Genomic DNA, 23,356 nt, shown 5'->3' on the forward strand with positions numbered 1-23,356 from the left:
ATGTGGTTAGCCAGGAAGGAAGTTCTTGCAACCCAATCATTTATTGGTGATCAGATTAACAATTGTATATTTTCTTGCACAATTTAGCGCGAAAGTCGGAATACAAAAGTGTAAGTAAATGAAGGTGTGGACGACTGAACACTGCTGAACTCTTAACTAGTGTCGTATCCAGATTGTTGCGAATGTGACAATTGACAACGCACGATGTTCCGCTACACTGATATTCCTATTCTAATTAAATTTTGAACGGATTCCGGAGCCCTTCCAGAGCCCGTGCTAGAAGAAAACTTATCTTTTTGGAATCAGTGCCAGTACATAGTCAGAGAAACAATGAACAAGTGCATAAGTTCAACCGGGGCCCGGTTTGACATTAACTTATATTTCAGGCAATTTAGATAGAGATGCTCCATGTCCATGACCCGTCTAGACCAGTGGTTCCCAACGTGGGCGATATCGCCCCCCAGGGGGCGATTTGGCGATCTAGGGGGGCGAAAATGACGAAGGGGGCGATAGGGGGGCGATGGGGGGCGAAAATAGCGAAGGGGGCGATGACGCGTCAAAACGGCTGACCTTTTTTTTTTTTTTTTTTTTTTTTTTAGTCATCCACCTAGCAATTTGGAGAGAAAAAACGTTATTTTTAGCTCTGAGCGGAGATAGATGACCTTTTTTTTTTTTTTTTTTTAGTCAACCCGCCGGTGATTACAGTCTGTATGCCCAATTATCGGTGCACAAAATTTGGGGGGCGATGATCGGTGTTGACCTTGAAAAGGGGGCGATCGGTCGAAAAAGGTTGGGAACCACTGGTCTAGACAGTCTTGCGACCCGCTATTTGAAGGTTTCTGGCCCAAGGGACATACAATGCATGAAAATTTATTCGTCATTAGCGGGTAAAAATGTGAATCAAATGCAGAAATCCGCAACATGAACAGTACTTTTATATGACTTTTTACTTGAAAAATCAGTGGAGAGGATATCAGGTTTAAGCATGTTTTAGAGACCTGAATATTAATGATTTGCTCATGTGAGAATGAAAAACCAACTCGACCAATAGAAGACGTCAAGCTACCCCTAATTACTGGCAAAAGTGGTTGGTCTTGTTTGGCAACGAAGTGGGAAAGATAACTGAATAGCCACCAGAGTACAAGTGACACATTCTGTAACATAATAGCGCTTTTATCTCTGAATGCTGTAAAGATTTACCTCACAGGTACAGATTTGTAGCTACTATCAAGTTACTACATTACATCAAGGCAGTGCAATGAATTTAAATACAGACACTAATACTGTTGCAACAGGGACACCATAGTAACATACATAGAAGTATCATGAATGTTATTGGTGGCATTGTGTGATGTTGCAACAGAAACCAGGAAGTGTGAATGACCCTCATTGTCAAATCAGTCGTCATCTATGACTCTAAAATCCAAATAAAGCCTACCATACAATAGTGAAACTAGTTGGAACATACTTATGATCATAGAAATAATGTTGCTGGTGCCCTGCAAAAGGCATGAGAAAGGAATGGTTACACAAGTGTACATAATAAATATGTTATATCACCTATTTGTTAACCTTCAACTGCCATTACGAACAGTTCCATTAGATAGGCTAATATCTGGTACATGAATGAGACAGAATTACACGGTATAATGGAGTTCCATTGCGTAACATGTATTTACCAAGTGATGCTATTGAACTTGCCTCCAGCTACACTAAATTTGGGTTCAGTTTTACGGTCAGACACAATCATTTTTGCCACTGTAAACTGCAATAAATGTACAGTTTGTAAGGCGGAAATGCAGTGCCTCAAAGACAGTCAATTGAATCATTACAGATACATAAGTTCCTCTTGACTCAATGCTAATGACTGGTCATTGTTAAGCAATGGGCAGTCTCATCTCATGAGTAACCTTTAAATTTGAATATCATATTATGGGTACCCGAGTGAGTTAAAAGTATGTCTAACGAAAGCTGTACTGTAAATGTCACTTTCTTTACTGTACGAAAGACTGTTAAGTCCACACGTCACATATAGATTGCGTTGTCGGCAATTTTTAAAAAACACGTACAGTATTTATTGGCTTCAGATAATAATCACTCGGCTGGTGCCACAAAATGTTTGCCGATCATCTTTTAGTTTACGTCAAAGCCCGCGGAGATCACAAGCGATTCTTAAAATAGCAAACATACCGACATGACTTGTGAGAAATGCTTTCCGCTTCGATTCACGATTCACGGATAACCAGTCCCAGCACAAGCGATTTACAGTATTGAAAGAGGGGTCATTTTACACCCTATCCATCAAATTACAAGCAGTCGCAAAGATCAATACACCGCCAGCCAACAGAAATTGGTTCAGACAAACGTTATAGCTATATTAAATTTTCAAATCGATGATACAGTTTAGATCCAAGATTTCTTCATACATGTGCATAGAAAGTGTACAGCCTTTGCAACTGTTAATGTTTTGTACAGTGATAAACTAGGCTATTGAATTTAAATGGGATCGGATTTTCATGCATCACCAACATCGCTTTAGCTGATCAAATTCGTTAGTTGCTTTCTCAAATTACATTGAACTGTTGAGGTAGGTTATATTCTGGTTGATCACTTATCATTTCACATTAAACTATCATATTGACAAATGAGCATACAAGGCAGTGGACCAATTAGAATGAGCATAAGAAGACATATCATCATTACTTTATATCTCATCTTAAAAATTTGCAATGTCAGGAAATTTGGTTCGGTGAATATCATCAGAGCACTGTGTAGATTACAGTATGTTATGATAGGAAAATATCCGGGGGGGGGGGGGTCAAAGGCATCTGGTGCTTTCTACATGCACATTTTATGTGGGTGTGAATGTGAAGTAAAAAGGGGAGAACATTGGTGTTATGCTCTTTAGGCAGATCAGATTAAAGAAACGGAATGATAGTAGTATTATTATCATAATACTAACATGCATCTGACAGTGTACGTACTTTAAAAATTATAAATGAGCATTAACATATTATTGGTACTTCACTGGTTATTTTAGTCTCTAGATTTTTGAAAAATCCCTGCCTCTTGTCATATTAAATAAGTGACCTGTAACCGAACACCACACAGTCACACACAATAGACAACTTCTACGGAAACATTCATTTACTTCAGGCCACAATTCATCTAAAACATTTGTGGAAAACAGTATCAAAGTACAGGAGGGGATAGTGACATAAAATACTGTTGTGTTAGAACTTATATAGGATAGTTTTCTACTACTGCTCAGTACAAGAGAAGATTGAAAACCAAATTTTATTTGATATGAAAATTTTCCAATTCCTCTGTTATTCATTTCCCAAACAGTGCTCTATAGCGCAGAGACAGGGGAAATACCGATTACGAATTCAAAAGTTTGAGTTCGACTAACACCACAACTTGGCAGGAACCAGGAATCTATTAAATCGGCATAAATTTTACCGAGTAGCAAACGAAGTGACAAGCACGCTTACTTCCAAGAATTTGTCCATCGTCGAGTCTGTGGGATTGTGGGTGATCAAAAACCTCATGTTCTTATATTGAACTTCAACAGGAGCAGGACGGTTCATCCTTGCCATTCTTTTTTTCTCACTTTCCTGTGAAGAATGATATGTTCACTGTTTTCTGCTAAAAAAGTAACAACTGCGATTCTGCAAACATTTGTAATCATAGGACTTGTCATATGTTTCTTACATGATGCAAAGAAAACTAAAAGATAGCAGTTCTGGTTTTGAAACCCCTTTCAGAGTGTTGAAGAAGCACACTCATGAACTCATTGAGATGTATCGCCGAATAAACAGTACACCCGTGCCCGTTAGATCCGCACCATGAATCATTGCACTTGTAGGGGATGAGAACTGTGGGGTTTACTAGTGACGTACGCATATACCGGTGCGGAATATTCACACGTTTGTAGGGGAATTTTATTCAAGATCAATAAGACGATGTTTCACAGAGATAATGTTGCAATACCACATAACACAATACTGTTAGATGCTGACGAAATCATCAAATAAACAAAAGGACGGTGGATGAATTCAAACTGAAAAGCCCTTCTGTTGAGAATATGTAATGTTTCTAGAGGAGAAGAGTAGAAATATAGAAATATCAACAAACCATAATCAGCAACCATGCTTCGATTGCTGCTGTCAGTATTTTGCTAGAAAGATATTGTCAATTTGCCAGTTGATATATTGCATACTCATGCCTTTGGGATTCAAATGTTTTACCACTCTTTATGCAAAATCAGTCCTTTGGGACTGCGCATTGACGTTGATGCCAAATTAAGCTCCCGCTCTGATAATTTACGCACTTACGCAGTGCACAATTACAATAGTTTAAATGTCATAGTCATGTGAGCCCATGATTCTGTTATCTCATATAGTATAATCTTAATGTAAGATGTAATTCGGGCATTGTACTATGTACTACATCGCCAGCATCATTTCTGATTTACGCTGGTCACTATAGTGGATTTATTAATCACCGTTGGATCTGGGCAGGATAACAGCAAAATACTCAAGTAAACACTTGGCGTAAAGGCATCGAAATCCTGCATCAAATTCGACCAGGGTACCTCTAAGTCAGTCTATAGCAATCTTCCCTTTGCCACATATATATACCATAACTACTTCTATAACAACAAAGTTTCAGTAAAAGATTCACAAAATTATGATACTAATGGTTAATGGAGTAAAATATCACATCCACAGAAATTGAAATACACTATTTTCACATACATAATGCAGCCTTTTTAGAGAAGTAAGCTTAACATTCTAAAACTTGGGGCTTATAGGGCTACATGAATAATTTTAGTATTCACCTCAATAACATAGCAGCAATGCCAGAGAGTAGATAGTGCATCAGTATGAACGAGGCTAGCAAAGTCACAAAACTGGGATTGGTAACTAATTCTACTTGCATGCTATTCATGATTTTGAAGTTGATGTTCTTATCATCCTGCTGACTCGCTATATAATAAGTACACCAGGCATAGCACAGCAGTGTGTAAAAATTGCAACTGATACTGTATCTGTTATAGAAACTGTGCCAATTACAGTCATAGCCTGTCCATTATAGTTTCATTCATACCATTACCCAGGCACTGAAACTGAGAAATGCTGATGAATACAAGATTGACCACTGAGAAAGTGGATCTTACAAATCTATTTACTCATTCAAACACAATAATTTGAAAATTTATGATAAGATACAACACAATTACAGCATACCGGTTCTAAATAGGCGTCTTCCCGTAACTGCTTCCTAATACAACAACAAGATTAGTAAGAGATCTTCACAATCCATTGGCCGAGGTTGTACAGGACTAACATACAGATTATTAGTAATGCTTTTAACTTCATTGCCCTGAATTAACATTGATATTTATATATATATATATACAAACATAAGCGAAGGTGATAATGACTTAACGATGCAAGAGTGGAGATGATTCCAACTCGTCAATGTAGCAAACACATGAATTGATCACAGAATTTGCCGCCCGGTAATATTTGAGAAATTTAATTTGCAATCAAAATTTAAATGGTAACATTTTCAACTGAGAATGTGATCAATATTTGCAGTTACGAAGCACTCACCTTGTTAATAAACTTTGAAGCTATGAAGTAATTCAATGGCTACAGCAGAGGTAGTTAAACAGATCTAATGTATCCCCTCAAATGATCGCACCGTAAAACGCAAAAACTTCACCCCATTCGATTATCTGTAAAATATGACACAAATATATGATTACAAATAATTTTATTCAATACCAATTATGCCATGTTTCCACAATTTGGGTCCACGAGAGTATACGTAGGCCTATTTTACACACAGTTAACCGGGTGGTAGATTTTCATGTATACATGACTTGGAGGAAGTGGTAGAAATTTATTATATATGTACTGCGTTTAATAAATGGTCGATTCGGGCAAAAGACTATAGCATATCAATATTGCAATTTTCAGATGTCCCTTATTGGTCGAATACCACTTTTGTTAAACAACAACATTCCATAACTAATTTAACATGCGTAGGCATCGTTAATGCTATTTGGACTTGCCTCAATACCAAGATCGGCTATTTCAAGTTCAAAGCTTGTACCTAACAGAAGATAAAAATCATACAAATTGAATAATAATGGAGGATAATGAAGGAACTACTGGCATGGATGTTTGGATTTTACCATACCGAACAACAGCATCATTGTTGTTGAACAAAATAGAGGAAAACAAAAAAAGAGTCATAGGAAAATTTAAAGAGCTGACTGTTGCTAAAACCTCCTGTAATGATGTGATTACCTCACCATGATGTCACAATTCTAATCAATCATTGTTAAAGAAATTATGGCAGACAATACTTTGATCATGTCAATTTTAGCTGCACGAAGTTTCATAAATATTCGTCATTACAGAGGTTTTGGGTTTATTGTAAAAGAAACACTCATCCGAAATTATTGTGTAGTGATCATGTCTGCTAGTCTAACTTGAATGAGAACTAAAACAATAGTACAAGTTGCAGAATTATCAAAAATTTGTTTTGGAAAATGATTTGTCACAAGATAGCACCATTGGATGATTCATAGGAACTTCCTTGTGGGTAGTGTGATACATTCAACTGTACATTGTATACAATTTGGCCTACTCCGAGAAGCATCAATGAAAAACCAAAGACTTGTACATGGAATGAATATGATACTGATTTCATGGTTATATGACAAAGCATACAGTATCCCGTCTACATACATGGTCAGGGAAACCAGGTAGTTTCCATTTTCGTCACAAGAACTCATGCTGTTGGAATATATTTGAGCACATAGCCTACTGTTTTGAATGCAATAGACGGAATAGCCAATGAATTTTAACTTCAAAAATCCCCAATAGCAACTAATCAGTTGGTATGTACCCTGTCACTGCCTGCATAAAATCATAATAATCTTTGGATGTTAATATATATGAGATGAGACAATTCTCATCAGACATACAAAGCTTTCATAAATCTAATCATATAATTACCATACCTGATAAAAATATGTGGCTATGTCGCTTTAAATTATGTCGAAACCTCACACACACAAACAGAGTCCGGCAGAAACACAAGATTCACCTAAAAGACAAGTGCAACGTGACAATACGGTAGCCTACAGTATTACAAAGGTTGAATAGCATCAAGAACTTAATTGAAGCAAGCACAAGATGCATGGAATATAACAGATATAGTATCCTACTCGACTACTGATACATTTGAGAAAATATGTCAACTTACCTTGTATGCTGAGCGTGGCACAAAACACAGTGGCTTTCTGAAAGGGGTTCGGGAGGCAACATTGACAGTTAATCTAATACGGATTAGGTACTGGCTAGAATAAGAATGGACTGATTCACTGATTTTGCCCATTGGTGTTCGAGAGCAATGGATAAATAGAATAGTTAGGCTACTGTGCTTCAAGTAAGCATACACGTTGGCTTTGAGGGAACATGTTAAATTGAATCAGCGAGGGACAGTGTGCTCTTAAATCGATAGACTTTATGTGTTGCTAGAACGAAAATGGGCCCAAATTAACGAAATGATATTGTAGCATTAGACATTGGAAGTCCTCCGTAGCAGGCTATGCATCAAATGAGCCGCTGGAAACTAGTCATACAATCACTAATCTCTCCCTACTGGCTTATGCCATGGTATTCACTGCAGCAGCAGCTTGCTCATAAGGATCTGCGAGAAGGCGGCATGGCCCTTCCCTTCTTTATTCGCCAGATGATTAGTAAATGGATTCGTCCTATATTTCGATAGGGTTGGTGTTCATACCTTGCAAATGGGTAACAAATCTTGCAAATGGGTAACGATTTACCTTGCATATGGGAAACAAATCTTGCAAATGGGTAACGGTTTACCTTGCATATGGGAAACTGTCTTGCAAATGGGCAAGGAATGATTTCACCTTGCAAATGACCAACAACGGTCGAAACACAAGGCATGGTGGGGTCATCCGCCCACCAGTGGAGCAAGACCCAGATGGGTCCCCCCACAAATTCGGCGAAATCCAAATCCAAATTAAAAAATCCAGATGCTCATTCAAAACTGACGGCAATTGGTGCTACCATATGACCCCTCCCCACCACCACCACCACCAATTCGAATAGATCCAAATCCAGATTTCCATCAAATCCAAATCTGAAAATCCACATTTTTATCCAAAACTGACGTCAGATGTAGTTGGTGCTAGCATATATGCCCCCCACCAATTCAGCGAAATCCAACTCCAGATTCTCATCACGATTTACATTGAAATCCATCAGTTATGCAAAGGCAAGGACTTACCTTGTAATAGACGATAAATCCATCAGTTATGCAAAGGCAAGGACTTACCTTGCAAATGGGAAACAAATCTTGCAAATAGGAAAGGCTTTACTTTGCAAATGGGATACAAATCTTGCAAATGGGTAACGATTTACCTTGCATATGGGATACAAATCTTCCAAATAGGTAACGATTTACCTTGCATATGGGAAACAAATCTTGCAAATGGGTAACGATTTACCTTGCATATGGGAAACAAATCTTGCAAATGGGTAACGATTTACCTTGCATATGGGAAACAAATCTTGCAAATGGGTAACGATTTACCTTGCATATGGGAAACAAATCTTGCAAATGGGTAACGATTTACCTTGCATATAGGAAACAAATCTTGCAAATGGGTAACGATTTATCTTGCATATGGGAAACAAATCTTGCAAATGGGTAACGATTTACCTTGCATATGGGAAACAAATCTTGCAAATGGGAAAGGCTTTACCTTGCAAATAGAAACAAATATTGCAAATGGGAAAGGCACGACATGGTGGGGTGATCCGCCCACCACTGCAGCAAGACCCAGATTTGTTTCCCATATGCAAGGTAAATCGTTACCCATTTGCAAGATTTTGTTTCTCATATGCAAGGTAAATCGTTACCCATTTGCAAGGTAAAGCCTTTCCCATTTGCGAGATTTGTTTCCCATTTGCAAGGTAACTCGTTACCCATTTGCAAGATTTGTTTCCCATTTGCAAGATTTGTTTCCCATTTGCAAGGTAAATCCTTTCCTATTTGCAAGATTTCTTTCCCATTTGCAAGATTTCTTTTCCATTTGCAAGGTAAATTCTTTCCTATTCGCAAGATTCTTGCCCATATGCAAGGGCACACCTTGTCCATTTGCAAGGTAAATCGTTGGATTTCTGATGAATTTCTAGGTAAATCGTGATGAGAATCTGGAGTTGGATTTCGCTGAATTGGTGGGGGGCATATGCTAGCACCAACTACATCTGGCGTCAGTTTTGAATCAAGATGTGGATTTTCGGATTTGGATTTGATCGAAATCTGGATTTGGATCAATCCGAATTGGTGGTGGGGAGGGGTCATATGGCTGCACCAATTAACGTCCGTCAGTTTTGGATGAACATCTGGATTTTCGAATTTGGATTTGATTTTCGCTGAATTTGTGGGGGGTGAACCCATCTGGGTCTTGCTTCACTGGTTGGCGGATAACCCCACCAAGTCGTGTGTTTCGACCGTGTTGTTGGTCATTTGCAAGGTGAAATCAGTCCTTGCTCATTTGCAAGATTGTTTCCCATATGCAAGGTAAATCGTTACCCATTTGCAAGATTTGTTTCCCATATGCAAGGTAAATCGTTACCCATTTGCAAGATTTGTTACCCATTTGCAAGGTGCGAGCACCAACCCTACTCCTATATTTTAGTATCCTTTTCTCGCGAACTGCTGATTCAGAGACGAATACTAGACGAGCGAAACACGTTTCTGCGCTGAATATAGAGCAAACATTGCGACAGATACGCGAAAGAACGCCGATCCCTTCCGCGACGGCGATACCGCCGGTTCGTACCGGTCATCGTTGCCCAAATAGGTGTAGAAATAGCAACCACCACTAAAGCATTCTTTCAACAGATTTCTGGGTAATCTTCGTGCTTTTGACGAAAGCCTGTACTGCTCTCTCCTGGCGTCAAGCGGGTGAGCGGACCTCTAGCACTGTTGGAAAAGTGTCTTCCGTCATAACTTTCAACAATTTTGAAACTCCCACTATAGATTACAGTCTCTATAGTCCCACGTTCCAAATGCTTATCCCGCATTTTGACCATTCAAGCTAAACTGCAAAAATGGAGGCTTTTTGTTACAACGACGCCCACAAGACACACCCACTGATTTATGTCGAGACAGCTGATAGAACAAGAACATATTACATCGCTGAGTGTCACGTCAATGGACACACCTCATTGGCGTAGCAGCTAGTTGTTTTGATTTCTGCCGTCTGCGTTGTGCAGCGAATTCGGCAGACGAGTTGAGCGTTTTTGCCGATTTTCAACTGATTCTAAAATTATAGTATCAATTTAGTCTTTGTGATGGTTCAGCATACTAACATCATATTGCTATTATTGATTATGGGAGGGAGAATAATGGCTAGCATACACGCAAATGACGACGCAGAGGTACACCGTGTTCCACTTCGAGTTCTGATCAGGCCCTTTCCTTCGGAACTCGACGAAGAGAAGGTGGAAGCTATGATAAGAGTGATTACGGATCATAACTCTGGTGAAGAGTTACCTCCCATAGATGTAATGTGGGTGAAAGGACGTCTTGGCGGCGATTACTTCTATTCTTTCGGCGGATGCCACAGGTTTGAAGCCCACAAAAGGTTGCGGAAAGACACTATTCGAGCAAAGTTCATCAAGGCTAACACCGAAACTCTCCGATCATATCTCGGAAGCTCCATGCCCGACTTAAAATAGTCGAGGCTATTACAAAGTTACCGTTCATGCCAAGCATCCAACATTTTACCTCACTTTTGATAAGCCGTATATGCACTTTCAATGTCACCAGAATAACAACGATATTATTACAAGTTGGAAAATAATGTATTTGCAGCAAAAGAATGAACGAAATACTGATGAAATTCACAGCTCAAAAAGAATCATGAAATGGTAAAAGCAGCCGCATCTGCAAAGAAATTCATTTAAATGAATAGTGTTGCCCTCTTTCAAGCAATTGGAATACAAGAATTTAAATATTTTCGAACATTTGCAGTTATAATAAACCTTTAGTTTTTTTCAGTTCCACGATTTGACGTCTCGTGTCAAAACGACATGTGCGACTACACAATTCTACATCTTTGATATCCTTGTGACATAATGTAAAAACGCACTTATGACATTTGTAATAAAAAAAAACTTTCAACAGATGCAAAGATCATGGTGACAGTATTCTTCCTTCCAAGTTAGGGCGGGGATAGGAATTCTTATGCGCTGCAATATTGGAACAGTTCGCACAATACGACTCATGTTCGAGACCAACATTTGTGAAAATTAGAAAAAATCGTAATCGCGATGACAAGTTAAATGTATGTCTTTACGGATATTTTATATAAGCCTGAATCCATGATAGATGAGTAAAAAAGTGACCATGATGCAGACATACGACTCGATATACAGAGACAAGCGGATTTACACAAACACTTCGCCACGGGCGCTGCTGCTGCGACGTCTGGCCAGCGGATCTGTGCTCGGCGGCGGAACTTTGGCAGACAGTGACAATTTAGAGGTTGGAGTCGTCTTGCGCGCGCTGCCTTTGGTCGAGAGTATTGATGCGAAATTGACGTCGGTATCTATAGTTTTAGATCTAGTAACGGGAGAACGTTTCTTGCTTCGTTTACGGTTTTGTTTCGCAAGATCTTTTCCATCTTTTCTTGAAGATTTACCTGCAGCAGGGGGGGAATGAGTGAAAAACGCCATCATCACAACATCCCTACGTTGCAACGCGATAATTGGAGGTTTCTGAGCTTATAATAATTCGAGGTTGAGATTAGTGGAAGTGAATTTAAAATATTTCAAGGCTCGAATTGAAAAACCTTGTGCTGCAAACCATTATTGCAAGTTTCTATAAAAAACAAGCACCAAAGCAAGAATTCATTTTGATTGACACCTTCACGGCGAGGAAAAAGCACATTCCAAAAATGGGCCTGATCTGAATTAGGGAAGTCTGCATTTGACTTGGATTTCATTTAAAGCTGGGGTTCGCAAACTGTTTTGATCCCGGACCCCTTCACGTTTTGTTGTCAGTTGCGCGTACCCCCAACATTTCAGAAGCCAATGACTGACCATGATATTCCAAGCGAAAATAAGATCAGTAACGACTAAACAATAGGGTTACCACACCATATATTTTTAGTGAACCTCCACGTCAGTTTTGTCTCTTCAGACAAATCTTGCACTCTAAATGAAGAGAGGATGGATTGGAAGACACTTGGGCACCCTCGGGGTCGGGGGACATTCTAGTTGTATCACAGTCCCACTCCGCGTCATTCTCAAAGGTTAATATGGTTTTATCATTTCTTGATGAAGAATTGCCCTTTCACGTAACCCCTAGAACTGATTTAGATTATATCATACACATGCGCCCTAACCAATATGCCGTCGGTTGCTTCAAAGTACGTAAAGAGGTGGGTGATACGGATGTGGGTGATACGGATGTGTCCAACTGGCTAGGCTGTATCGAAAGATTTCCATACCAGCATACAGATATCTTAATAATACGTGAAGTTACACTGAAGAGGACAAGCTCCATATTGCTGTAACCCCCATAATGCTTTACAATGCTAGTATCCACACATAATTCAGTTGAATGACAGCTTATTACCAGGTTACAACAGCCTTACCCGGTCAGCAAAGATATCCATGTCATGCTGACTAATGATAAGTGTTTTACCTGTACTGGCGTTTGTCGACTGGAAAATATTAGGATGTTGTCGCGCTAATTTCTTCAGCAAATCTTTTTTCTTTTTAGCTGTAAGACGGCTGTCTTCCTCGATGTTTTTGTACAAACTAAAAACTTCTTTCTGAGTGAAATCCTCTTTTTGCTCATTATATTCAGCCTTCGTCATCTGCGGGCAGTAAGTTGAATCTGAATACAAGCATACTGTGAGGATGATGTTTTGTTGAAGAACTGGCTAACGACAGCAGTGACACGAGTCGCAAAACCCACAGATATCTCTGTTGGAGCTTTACACCAGTGAATCTTAAACTTTTTGGACCGCGACCCAAATCTGAGTTTTATTGGCACCTCGCGACCCAAACATCGCACATCGAAATATTGTATTTTTTTATGTCGCTATACTACGTTTTTCCGGAATTGTATGAGTTAAATAAGTTGCAGACAACCAATTGTACGAAACACAGTTCCATGAAACACGTCTTGAGGCACGCGATTTCAAATCGGAGTGCTTTATTTTCCTGGGGGGCCCGCGTCTGTATGGCAGGGCTCAAATTACAAGGACGGGACTATTCGGTGCCGACCGAACGGATCAATATCGAAGGATTTGGCCAATCAGCCAATCGGTCATTTTGGGCCATGCAAGGTTTTACGGCCGCCTGATTTCGATGGCATCGCATTTTGTCCAGCCGCATGCTGGTCTAAACTTCCTGCCAGTAGTCCCGCACCCGCGCAACCCCACACTAAAACATTAGTGATACTGGCGATATACCGTTGTTTTACAATTACGGATACGGTTGGGATTCCTCTCTGTAAATTATGCATATTCAAAAAAGTTATGGGGTGCAGCAATTATGGCGTCGCTCTTCCCTACCCCAGTATCAACCACGCCAGTTGAACTTTACAGAGACGTCAACGTTAGACAAATCTTGTCATAGCATGAAACCAAAGATCGTCATATTTTTATGAACAGGCCATATTGTTGTTACCACTTTTTGGTGTGTTTCGCTTATTGGCTACGCGACGAATTTTTTTGTGACATGTGATTCAGGAAATATTATATACAAACTAAAGGATTGCGCTGGTACAGTTATGGCACAAATTTATACCCTTCGTGACCATGTTCGGGTCGCGACCCATACTTCAAGAGCCCCCCCCTTTACACAGAAAAGGTACAACATATATCAAACTTGTGTTTTGTCGATTAGAGAACGGTAAGAAGCAGCTGAGTGGTGAGTGCTTCTCTTACTTTAAAGAGCTTGAGTACGTACTTGCATTACATAATCAACAGGATACTACCAAATTAGCATTTGAGACACATTGCTTTCTACTCTAAATAGTTTTGACATAAACTCGTACCGCTACTTCTACCAGCAATTGAGTAGTAATATACAGCATTGATTCTACTAGAGTGATTTATTCTACTCAAGTGAAATAACCTATTCTTCCAACCATCTCTGGCAAAATATACATCGATACATTTCACGTTGGTTACAAGGGTGCGGAGGCGGTCCAAGGTTATCACCGTTGGCACTAACTTTTTCAAATATTTATGAATAATTAAAAGTAGAAGTAGCAGCTTATAAGACATGCAAAACTACTTGAAATGGAAGTAGAATACGAAAACGACCAGATTGGTCGAGGGTTCATATACTTTTTAGCAGTTGATCAGAGGTCCGTACTTTCAAAATTGCAAGATGTATCTTCCCTTTCACACATAAAAGTGATATTAACTACTGTCTACTTGCCAAAAATATGAAAGTGTAAAAAGTAGCAGACTTGTCTAAAAAAAACGATGAAAAATCTACTTCAGTTCCTCAAAAATGTAGCTGTACTTCAATACTGACCAACTTTGCTACGGTTTTTGCATGACTTTAAAGTTTACTTTACCGGCTTTTAAAGTCAAAAATACTCGCAATCAACACTTCAAATTTTACAATCAGACATTCGTTGGTGGGGGTTGCCTGACATATGAGCATGTGACACAATGAAAAACGACAGATTAGCATGCGTCATTTTGCCGTGTGGTTTCACAACCACAAATCTTACCCTAGCCCCAAAATCAACACGTATATATATACTAACCCCTAACCCTAACCTCAATCTAAACCGTTCCCGGCCTTAACCCCTAATTTTTCCCAAACGCTCAAGTGTCGCATGTTATTATGTCCACGGACCGTTGGTGGAATGCATAGGGATCATCTTCTCGAGTGGAATGTTAAGCTCACCAGGAACCACAGAAGGACTGTCGATGTCTCCTTGCTCCAGCAAATCGACTTTCCTTCGAATCATGATTTCGATCGACGCCGGCAGCATGAAAACGCGCAAGTGGTGATGAATCGTGAACCGAACCAGACCCTTGACACCGTCGAACCCGCTGTTCAAGTGTGTGGGTTCAGCGACTCGCAATATGGCTGAAGTGAACGCGCTAATAACCGCCGCCTGGTTGCTACCTTCCTGAGCATGGAAAAGGAACCAATCAGAATATTCTGCCAAGGCGATAATACTAACATCGTGAAGAAGTTACTATTATAAATAGGCCATGGTAATTTAATTTGCAATATCAATCTTTGACGCTCCCTTCTTTTCGGTGGCTGTTTTCATCACCTCGGTGATGGTGCTGTAAGTCTCTATGAAGACTGAGTCTCCTAGTGCTGGGCAAAATCAACTACCTGGGTGATTCGATTCAGAGTGGAGTATTTAGCTTCAAAAGTTAAGTTTTAGAGTATTACTCATTAAGAAGTCATACAGATGGAAAAATGGATAATGTATTCATATTGAAATCAACCAGAATATTTTCGGCTATAAAAACTTCTATTCAATTCTCTACTTGTTGCCAATGATTACCCCTTAGGAGTTTCAGTCGGAAATATTTGCGTTTATTTCAATATGAATTGTATATATTAATCAATTACATATTGAAGTTCGGCACCTCTAAGAGTTTCGTTACATAAGGACAAGTGAAATCTGCATCTTTATTTCGACCGCAAATCACATATTATTAGTAGGGCTGGGCACAATGATTCGAGTACTCGAATCTGAATCGAGTATTAATTTTAATCATTCGAGTCGAGTAGTAAAATACGGTATTTTCGAGTACTGAAATTATACTCTCCTCGCCACTGCAAGGTAATTTATCAACGAGAATTATAGTTTCGATACTAATATTCACTGTCGAAGCCTTGAAACCTTGACTGGCCGTATCGGAGCATACGAAACATATAGTACAAAGCTACGAACGTTACCAGAAATAACTCATTTCCAAAGACATGATCATCCCGCAACATTGTCACCAAGTGCAATGAAATCGGCATGGTCGAAAAATACCAAAGTATCTTTCATGTGATGGACAACAGGTCTTTGTGGTCGCATAAAAGGAACATATTTGAACATTGATATATCGCATTCTGTTGTGACATCATAATGAGTGATACTCGATTACTCGACTCGAAGCATTTTACGTGATTCAGAATCGAATCACTCAGGTACTCGATTTTGCCCAGCCCTAATTACTAGTTCAACTTGTCAGTAATGTTTGTCTACCATAAACATGACAACGCCACGGGTTGATCACAACTTTAACGAAATAGATTATATTTACCATAAAAATGGTTCAAAGTGATGAAGATTGGAAGATGATCTTTCGCCCAAACACCACTACGGCTTTCACTAAAGTTAGGGTTGCCATACGTCCTCCTTTTTGAGGTTTTTGAAAATGTCCTCCGAGGACGTCTAAATGTCTTCTTTTTTGGGCAACTCGTCCTTCTTTACTCCTTTACAGCTTTTACAGCTATGATAATGGACAGATTTGACTGAAAATGGGCATAAATGACGAAAAATAGCTAATACGAACGATCGAGCGGGTCACTCGGGAGCCGATGGAAAGTGATGACCTTTTTATTCCAGTCAACACCACTAAATTCAAGTTAAAAGTGGGTAAATCGGGAGTCAAACAAAAGTGAAGACCCTAACTTTTCTGATTTGGTAAAAGTGTCTTCCTTTCCCGATTCCAAAATAGGGTGACCCCGTAGCTAAAATCGGCTTTGCAATATTAACACTCCCTAACGATACAATATCAACATGAGCAATGTGCATGGTCAATTGGTCATGCGTGAATGAATTGCAAAGAACATACTGTAGAACCAATTTAGTCAGGAACCATGGTATAGGCTACGGGATCGGTTGAATAATGCAGATTGTAAATCGATTTTCTGGAAGAGTTCAACTAAAGATGACCTGCGAGAGCTTGATTTGTTTTTGGTTGCAAACCGCATGCAGGAACATACAGAGATGACGGAGCTCAGTCAACCTTGCGTCGGGCAGTAAATGGACGAAGAGTTGCATCGGTTCGATGATTTTCTCAACCGGCTTTGATTCTGCAACAGGAAATTCATACAGTTTTACATGTGTAAAATACGAATTTTGAAAAAATTGTGGACAACTTCAATGAGTGTTATTATTGTGACCGTCAGGCAGTGTGTAGGCCCGCGATTATATCATCATCAGAACATAGTTATCCCGTTACAGTGGTGCATTTTGCTTTTTGAATAGTTGTCCAACGGTCTCTTAAAAATCAAGTCTAGCATGTATCATAAAAAACTAATTCTAGTGATGATTAATAACTTGAGCTTCCTTGCCGCCAATCAATACATGTCTTAGCATGTCATCACTTTCTCTCCCACTGGTGTGAGATTCTGCAGCATTATTTCTGCTTGCATAGCATTTGCGACTAGTTTGATCGCATACAGTAGTATTCATGTGAACAAATGCATCAATTCTCCCTGCTACCGACTCTTTGTCACTCCTATGTTAACTATAACGGTGGACATAACTGCAAAAGTTGACTTACCCAGTAGATCAATAATTGCCATCGCTATTGGGTTATAATTTTCATCAAACAGTGGACGCGGTAGTGACCTGTAGTAATCTGCGATGGCGAAATAAAGCTGGAAAAATATAAAGTGGGAAGTGAATGTTACCATTGCCGAGTTACAGCCAATACAAACTTGGGACAGGGACTATTTTTGAAAAATCGACTCACCTGAGACTTTTTCTTCTCGCTCGGCAATTTCGCAAATTTTTTCAAAATGTTATAGCTGTTGGGGATGTGCTGCAAGACGGTCAGCGCGTTGAACACCCAAGAGTCCTTGCTGATAAATATAGGTGCATATCAAGATCGGCCGGAGCGACACATAAACAGTATGGCGTGAATTATGTATGCTGATGTTTGTGTTTATGTCGTCAAGATGCTTGCTCGCATACTATGTAAATTCTGAATATTTAGGAAGCTGTAAAAGAAAGTTGCAAAAACGTGCCTTAATGATCATATGATCCAATCTCATCCTAGCAAACCCGGTGGGTAACATAGAAATGTGTGCAATGCGCATGTTAGCACACAGTCCAGATCATTTTTACCTATTATAAGATCAATCATCGACAACAGAGGCGTAGAGCATTTTCCTAATTGATTTAATGTGCACACTCTAGTATAGATAAGTAAAATTGATTGGATTGATTCACGCACTTGTCATATGCCGATGCAACTTCACTGTAATTCATCCCACTGTAACGGTTGATCCGTTGTCGCTCTGTAATAAAAAAACAAGAGTGTTGTAGCAACATCAATATGAATTGGATAGGAATATGACAGGCAACTAGTGCACCCTATATATTAACTCAGTATCAGAGGTTTAATTTGTAGAGCGAAACTAGAAGTACATTCAAGTGTTCCTGAAATGCTTAAAAGCCAGCACATTTGTTTTGGGGCATTTTACGGCATAATTAGTACGGTATTGCAATTATAGACAAACTTGTAATGTAATAACGAATAGCAAAGCAACAGAGTGATAATTTCATAACAATGCTATTGAAACGATACTTCACAATAACTAACGGAACTATGGTCAAATCGTCCTGTGAATTACATTCTAAACTCCGTTCCCAATGTCCAATGGTACAAAATAAATTCATTAAGGAATGAGCCGCGTTGATATTTGGTGTACAGGGAGTAAATAGATTCAATATTATAGCAAATCAGCAATAGATCGTAAATATCAAATAGATTTAGATCATAATCCTAAGCAGGCGTAAATTATAACAGAATTAGAGAGATAATTTGCGATTATTCTAAAACACCTAACAAGCAAGCTCATTCCATCCGTACCATTAACCACAAATCCAACTAAGTGAACTAACCATCGGACGTAAGCATTTTCTTGTCAAAAGTAGGAGAGATCACCAAAGTTTCTACGAAAGGAAGATCGAAAATTTGAAGAAGACGAACCCGGACACTCTCGCGTTTCACATGAGATGTTTCTGAAACATATCAAATTTAATTACCCATAAAATTCCTGTAACCATTCGATATTGAATTCGCAGTAGGCCAGAGGACAGTACGAAGGCATCATTTGCTGACACTCTGACAGTATAGCGTCACAATCTCAGTAATTACAGGCGCCAGATGTCAATGACTACCACCGATACTTGAATTATGATTCGTTACAATCTCATTGCAAAATAAAGTACAATTATGACCAGTTTCGACTGGCAATTTATCCTAGACTGTTTTCCTAAGTATTTTTGTTGCACAAGGCATGTGCTTCAATGCTGCTAATCGATCCATAATTGTATAGTACTTTGTGGATTACCATGCCAGGCTACTTGTTCTGAAAGAAAATTGATAAACTTTGTGGATTACCATGCCAGGCTACTTGTTCTGAAAGAAAATTGATAAGGACTGAAACGTTAAGGCCGTGCTCTATTGCAATGGTCATTCCAACTCTGAATGGAGACATCTCTAACCTTGCCATTTACCATACAAAATCGTAATTGTGAGCTTTCGTGTTCAAGAGATGCGATGTAGGCCTATATCGATAATATCTATGCACTGAACAACTTTTCATGCTGCTGGGCGACCTAGATATGTGTAGCTCTTTCCCTAACGGGCACCAGTAAAATATAGGCATGGTGTGAAAAATACATAATCACGCATTATCTAACCTTGAGCGGTTAACTTTTTCTCTCTGGGTCTGCTACTAAGCACTTTGACCTTGTCACAAGCGTCACTCGGCACCGTCGACTTTCCACTTCTACGTCGGAAATCTCTTCTCATGAACGCGCCTCTTATGTCGGGTTCTTCGTCTGCTGCTGCGTTTTGGATGACGCAACTTTGCTCAAGGTTGAAGGTCGACTGGCTGGATCGTCTAGGCGAGAACGCGAATGGCAAGTGACAATAACCAATACCAATAATTTCTGAGAATCACAGTCCTAAGCAGTGCATTTATGCACGCTTGGAACAATCGGGACAGGAATAAATAAATGTAGTGGTACAGAGCCATAGTCTGCTAAAACATTCTCAAGCTATGACTAACGAGTCAACAGTTTACAATGAACATTTAATCAACTACTTAAACACTGAATTCAGGTATTTCGTTTCGAGCGTATCATTAATAGAACAGTGGGCAGCATTTGAACTACCGTACTTTTTTTACACTTAATCAACTTTGGAATAAGTGGCCGAGCATCATCCAAGCAATTTGATAAGTAAAAGTATTTGTTGCGCTTTGTCTGTTCATTATTGCTAAATCTACAACATGATTCAATGGGGTTACTATATTATAATGAAAGCTGTGCATCAATATTGTATATATAAATTAGTGAATGAATGTTCAAGTTGAATATGAGAGTGAATTGTAATGTACAACACATGAATTTTGCACTCGGCGCTTCCTATGTATATGTATTAATGTATTCGGGTTACGGTAGGGGTAGGATTGGGATAAGGGGACGCCATGAGCCGAATTCGCAAAGTGCCAAATTCAATGGTAACCCCTTTCTAACAAATTACAAGTACCACATGACAGCCATTACCGGCCCCTACTTTGAATTGGGTCAACGTCAACTGCTACTGACCGAAAATTCCGTTTCCTCAGAGAAAGTCTCTGACTGAGACGCAGCATTCCTCGGGACAGATGCTCGCCGGGACTCTGCCTCTTCGGCTCGCTTTCGCACGCCGACCCGGACGATACGTCTTTTTGCATATTCGAATCCGAGGAGGAACGTTTCATCATAGCCCCGACGAAACTCGCCCTTCTTTTTAACCGAGGAGACCGCCGCACAGAACTTGGCCGTTTGTTCTCACTGTCCGAATCGCTCGCGTGTAACACGCTCATGCTACGCACCGGCACTGATTTTTTTCGTCCTCTCCCGTTGAAAGGAGAGAATGCCGTACGGTGCTTCAGAGCGGAATCGGTGCGCAGCGACGTTGTCGTCAAACTGCGAAACTTGGCAGGTAAGCTTTCGACATCTTTTGCGGAATCCGTCGTCATTTCCCGGTTTCGACAGACAGACGAACTAGTCGGTTGGCTGTCGTCGGCGAACTGGGAACGATTTTCCCAAATGAATCGATACAGTCTCGAGGTGGAGTCTTCGAACTTTGTTTTCCTGTCTGTGTCGTCGCCAGCGTTGATACATTCGAAGACGTAAGCGTCCAGAAAGCTCTGGCACAGCCGAACGATGTTCTCGCGGGTTACGGTGTTGGTGTTTGGAAACCGACTGGGGTTCGTTTGGACGTAGCTCAGCAAGGTGTCCACGGCATTACTACCTGGAAATATCAGTCGAGGGATTGTATCGCAAGTTTTGGACAATAAAGTCAATACCTTTTTACATTGTTCTGCTAACGTAAATGGGTACAAAGATTGTTCAATCAAAGTCCTCTGAAATTGAAAATATTGTCCAAATTATTATGTATAGCTAGGCCTATAGCATGGCAAAAAATCATACATGTTTTTACAATAAAACATTTGCATCATTATTTTTTGCATCACCATTCAATTTGATATGCTCAATATAGATATGACCTTTTAATTACTAGTCAAAGACGGAAACTTATAAATAATTCAACAAGACAATAAATCATCTCTCCCTGGAGAATCCAGCATCAATAATCAACAGGAGATATTTCATAATTCTTAAGAACTTGGTAGGTTGAATCTGGCAGCGAGACTTGATGCTTGTTCATAAAATCGATAATTTATGGTATCCGCAAGTACTAAAAGCCAATTCAAAAGTTTCGGTAATGTTCGAGAAGTTGTACCATACCACTGAAGCAGTTATTATGCGCCTTCATCAGGACTCTTCTCCTCTTAACGTTTGCATTTTCATACAAGTGATTGACAAGATCTTTCCATATGTTTGTCGCTTTAAATTGTCCACCTGAAACAATCGAAGTCAATAAAAACGACCATGGATTGCGATATGAGTATCGTGATCGTAACTGCTTCACAGCTTCACTCACCGATTGGACTCTTCATGCACATTGGGGGTTTACTGGCCTTTCGCATCCTTCTGGTTCGGGTTTAACCGTGCAATAGCTTTGCAGACTGCAATGAATATTCGATTTGTAGACCAAGCAAGGAAGTAGAAAATTTCCTAATCTCGTAACAATCAACTCAAAAATGTACTATTCTGTAAGTCCGTGGTACCGGTATTCAATTTACCACAGCACAAACCTGTCAATCAGCTGTGGGATTACTACAGTCAGCAAAATAACCCAACTTTAAAAATCCCGCTGGAGGGCTCTTAGATGTTGTTTTCGTTGTAGCGAGCTTCCTGTCGCATTGTTGTTTGTGATATGATAAGAAGATCACCAAACCTATTGGCGTTGGTAATGTATAGCAGTCAATAGTAAATTACTATTTGTCCTGTTTTTCATGCGGTCACATCATTGATGATAAAATTTATTATAAAAAAATAACTGAAGAAGAAGAATGCACTATATCCGGATGGGTTGCTTCCATGCCATTATCAGTTCAGTTCAGTTTAATTTTATCATCCCACAAGATAAGCAGATCAAATTTATGACGTACCGTAGCCTACGGTAACCATCCTACGCTGTAAAATTGTCATGGTCATAGAAACTCTTTAGCGTATGCATAAATGCGATCTATATTGCTATGGTGTATGTATAATAGCCTCCCAGAGAATAGGTCAAATAGACCGCACACGACGGATTTTAGATTTGTTTCTGATGTTGCGAGTTATACCTAACCATAATTTGATTTTTCTGTCAGATAGATCGAGTGCTTCTCATTGTTTCTCAACGAATAGCCTTGTCTAGGCTTATCTAACATAAAATGGATCTGGCGTTCCCTTTCTCTCTTGCCTGCACTTCGTCCGATTTGATCAATTAGGCTATGCAATACGCAATTACGCATACATTCGCCAAATTCCCCACACCCTATCCGTCATTGGCTACAAGTCGATTGCATTATACACAAATGCAGCACAAGAATTTGTCGGGACTTTAATCTGATCTAGAACTCTAGAAGTTCAATCTAGTATAGCGACCACACCATACTGATGTATTTAGACAGAGACAGTGTTGGGATCATCATCATCATCATCATTGGTTTATTAGCAATTTTATCAGTTATTATTATTATTAAAGGTTTTCAGTGGCACTTATCACCTGTTAAGGTCTTGTGTGCCACGGACGCAAATAAGATCAGGAAAAAATCAAGAAAAGGGCACTCAAGAAAATTCAAGAAAAGGGCACTCAGCATGACAACGGCACTCAGAT

General features: G+C 39.6%; 2 protein-coding genes across 2 annotated transcripts; one reads left to right on the forward strand and one right to left on the reverse strand.

Annotated features, from left to right (window-relative positions):
* Positions 1-2,674: 2,674 nt before the first annotated feature.
* LOC145441736 (sulfiredoxin-1-like) lies at positions 2,675-11,251 on the forward strand. Its single transcript, XM_080319673.1, has 3 exons — positions 2,675-2,781; positions 9,964-10,026; positions 10,391-11,251. Exons 1-3 carry the CDS (start codon positions 2,675-2,677, stop codon positions 10,800-10,802), a joined length of 582 nt encoding a protein of 193 aa, XP_080175799.1. The 3' UTR covers positions 10,803-11,251.
* LOC145440291 (DEP domain-containing protein 7-like) lies at positions 10,306-22,309 on the reverse strand. Its single transcript, XM_080317858.1, has 12 exons — positions 22,073-22,309; positions 21,877-21,990; positions 20,689-21,379; positions 19,777-19,979; positions 18,973-19,092; positions 18,302-18,365; positions 17,819-17,927; positions 17,627-17,723; positions 17,014-17,153; positions 15,006-15,234; positions 12,775-12,969; positions 10,306-11,767 (listed from the first exon to the last, which is right to left on the reverse strand). Exons 1-12 carry the CDS (start codon positions 22,116-22,118, stop codon positions 11,514-11,516), a joined length of 2,262 nt encoding a protein of 753 aa, XP_080173984.1. The 5' UTR covers positions 22,119-22,309; the 3' UTR covers positions 10,306-11,513.
* Between the last annotated feature and the right edge of the window lie 1,047 nt (positions 22,310-23,356).

The sequence above is a fragment of the Botryllus schlosseri genome, chromosome 6 (assembly GCF_051294905.1).
Source record: "Botryllus schlosseri isolate E-star chromosome 6, Bs_hap1, whole genome shotgun sequence".
Lineage (NCBI taxonomy): Eukaryota > Metazoa > Chordata > Ascidiacea > Stolidobranchia > Styelidae > Botryllus > Botryllus schlosseri.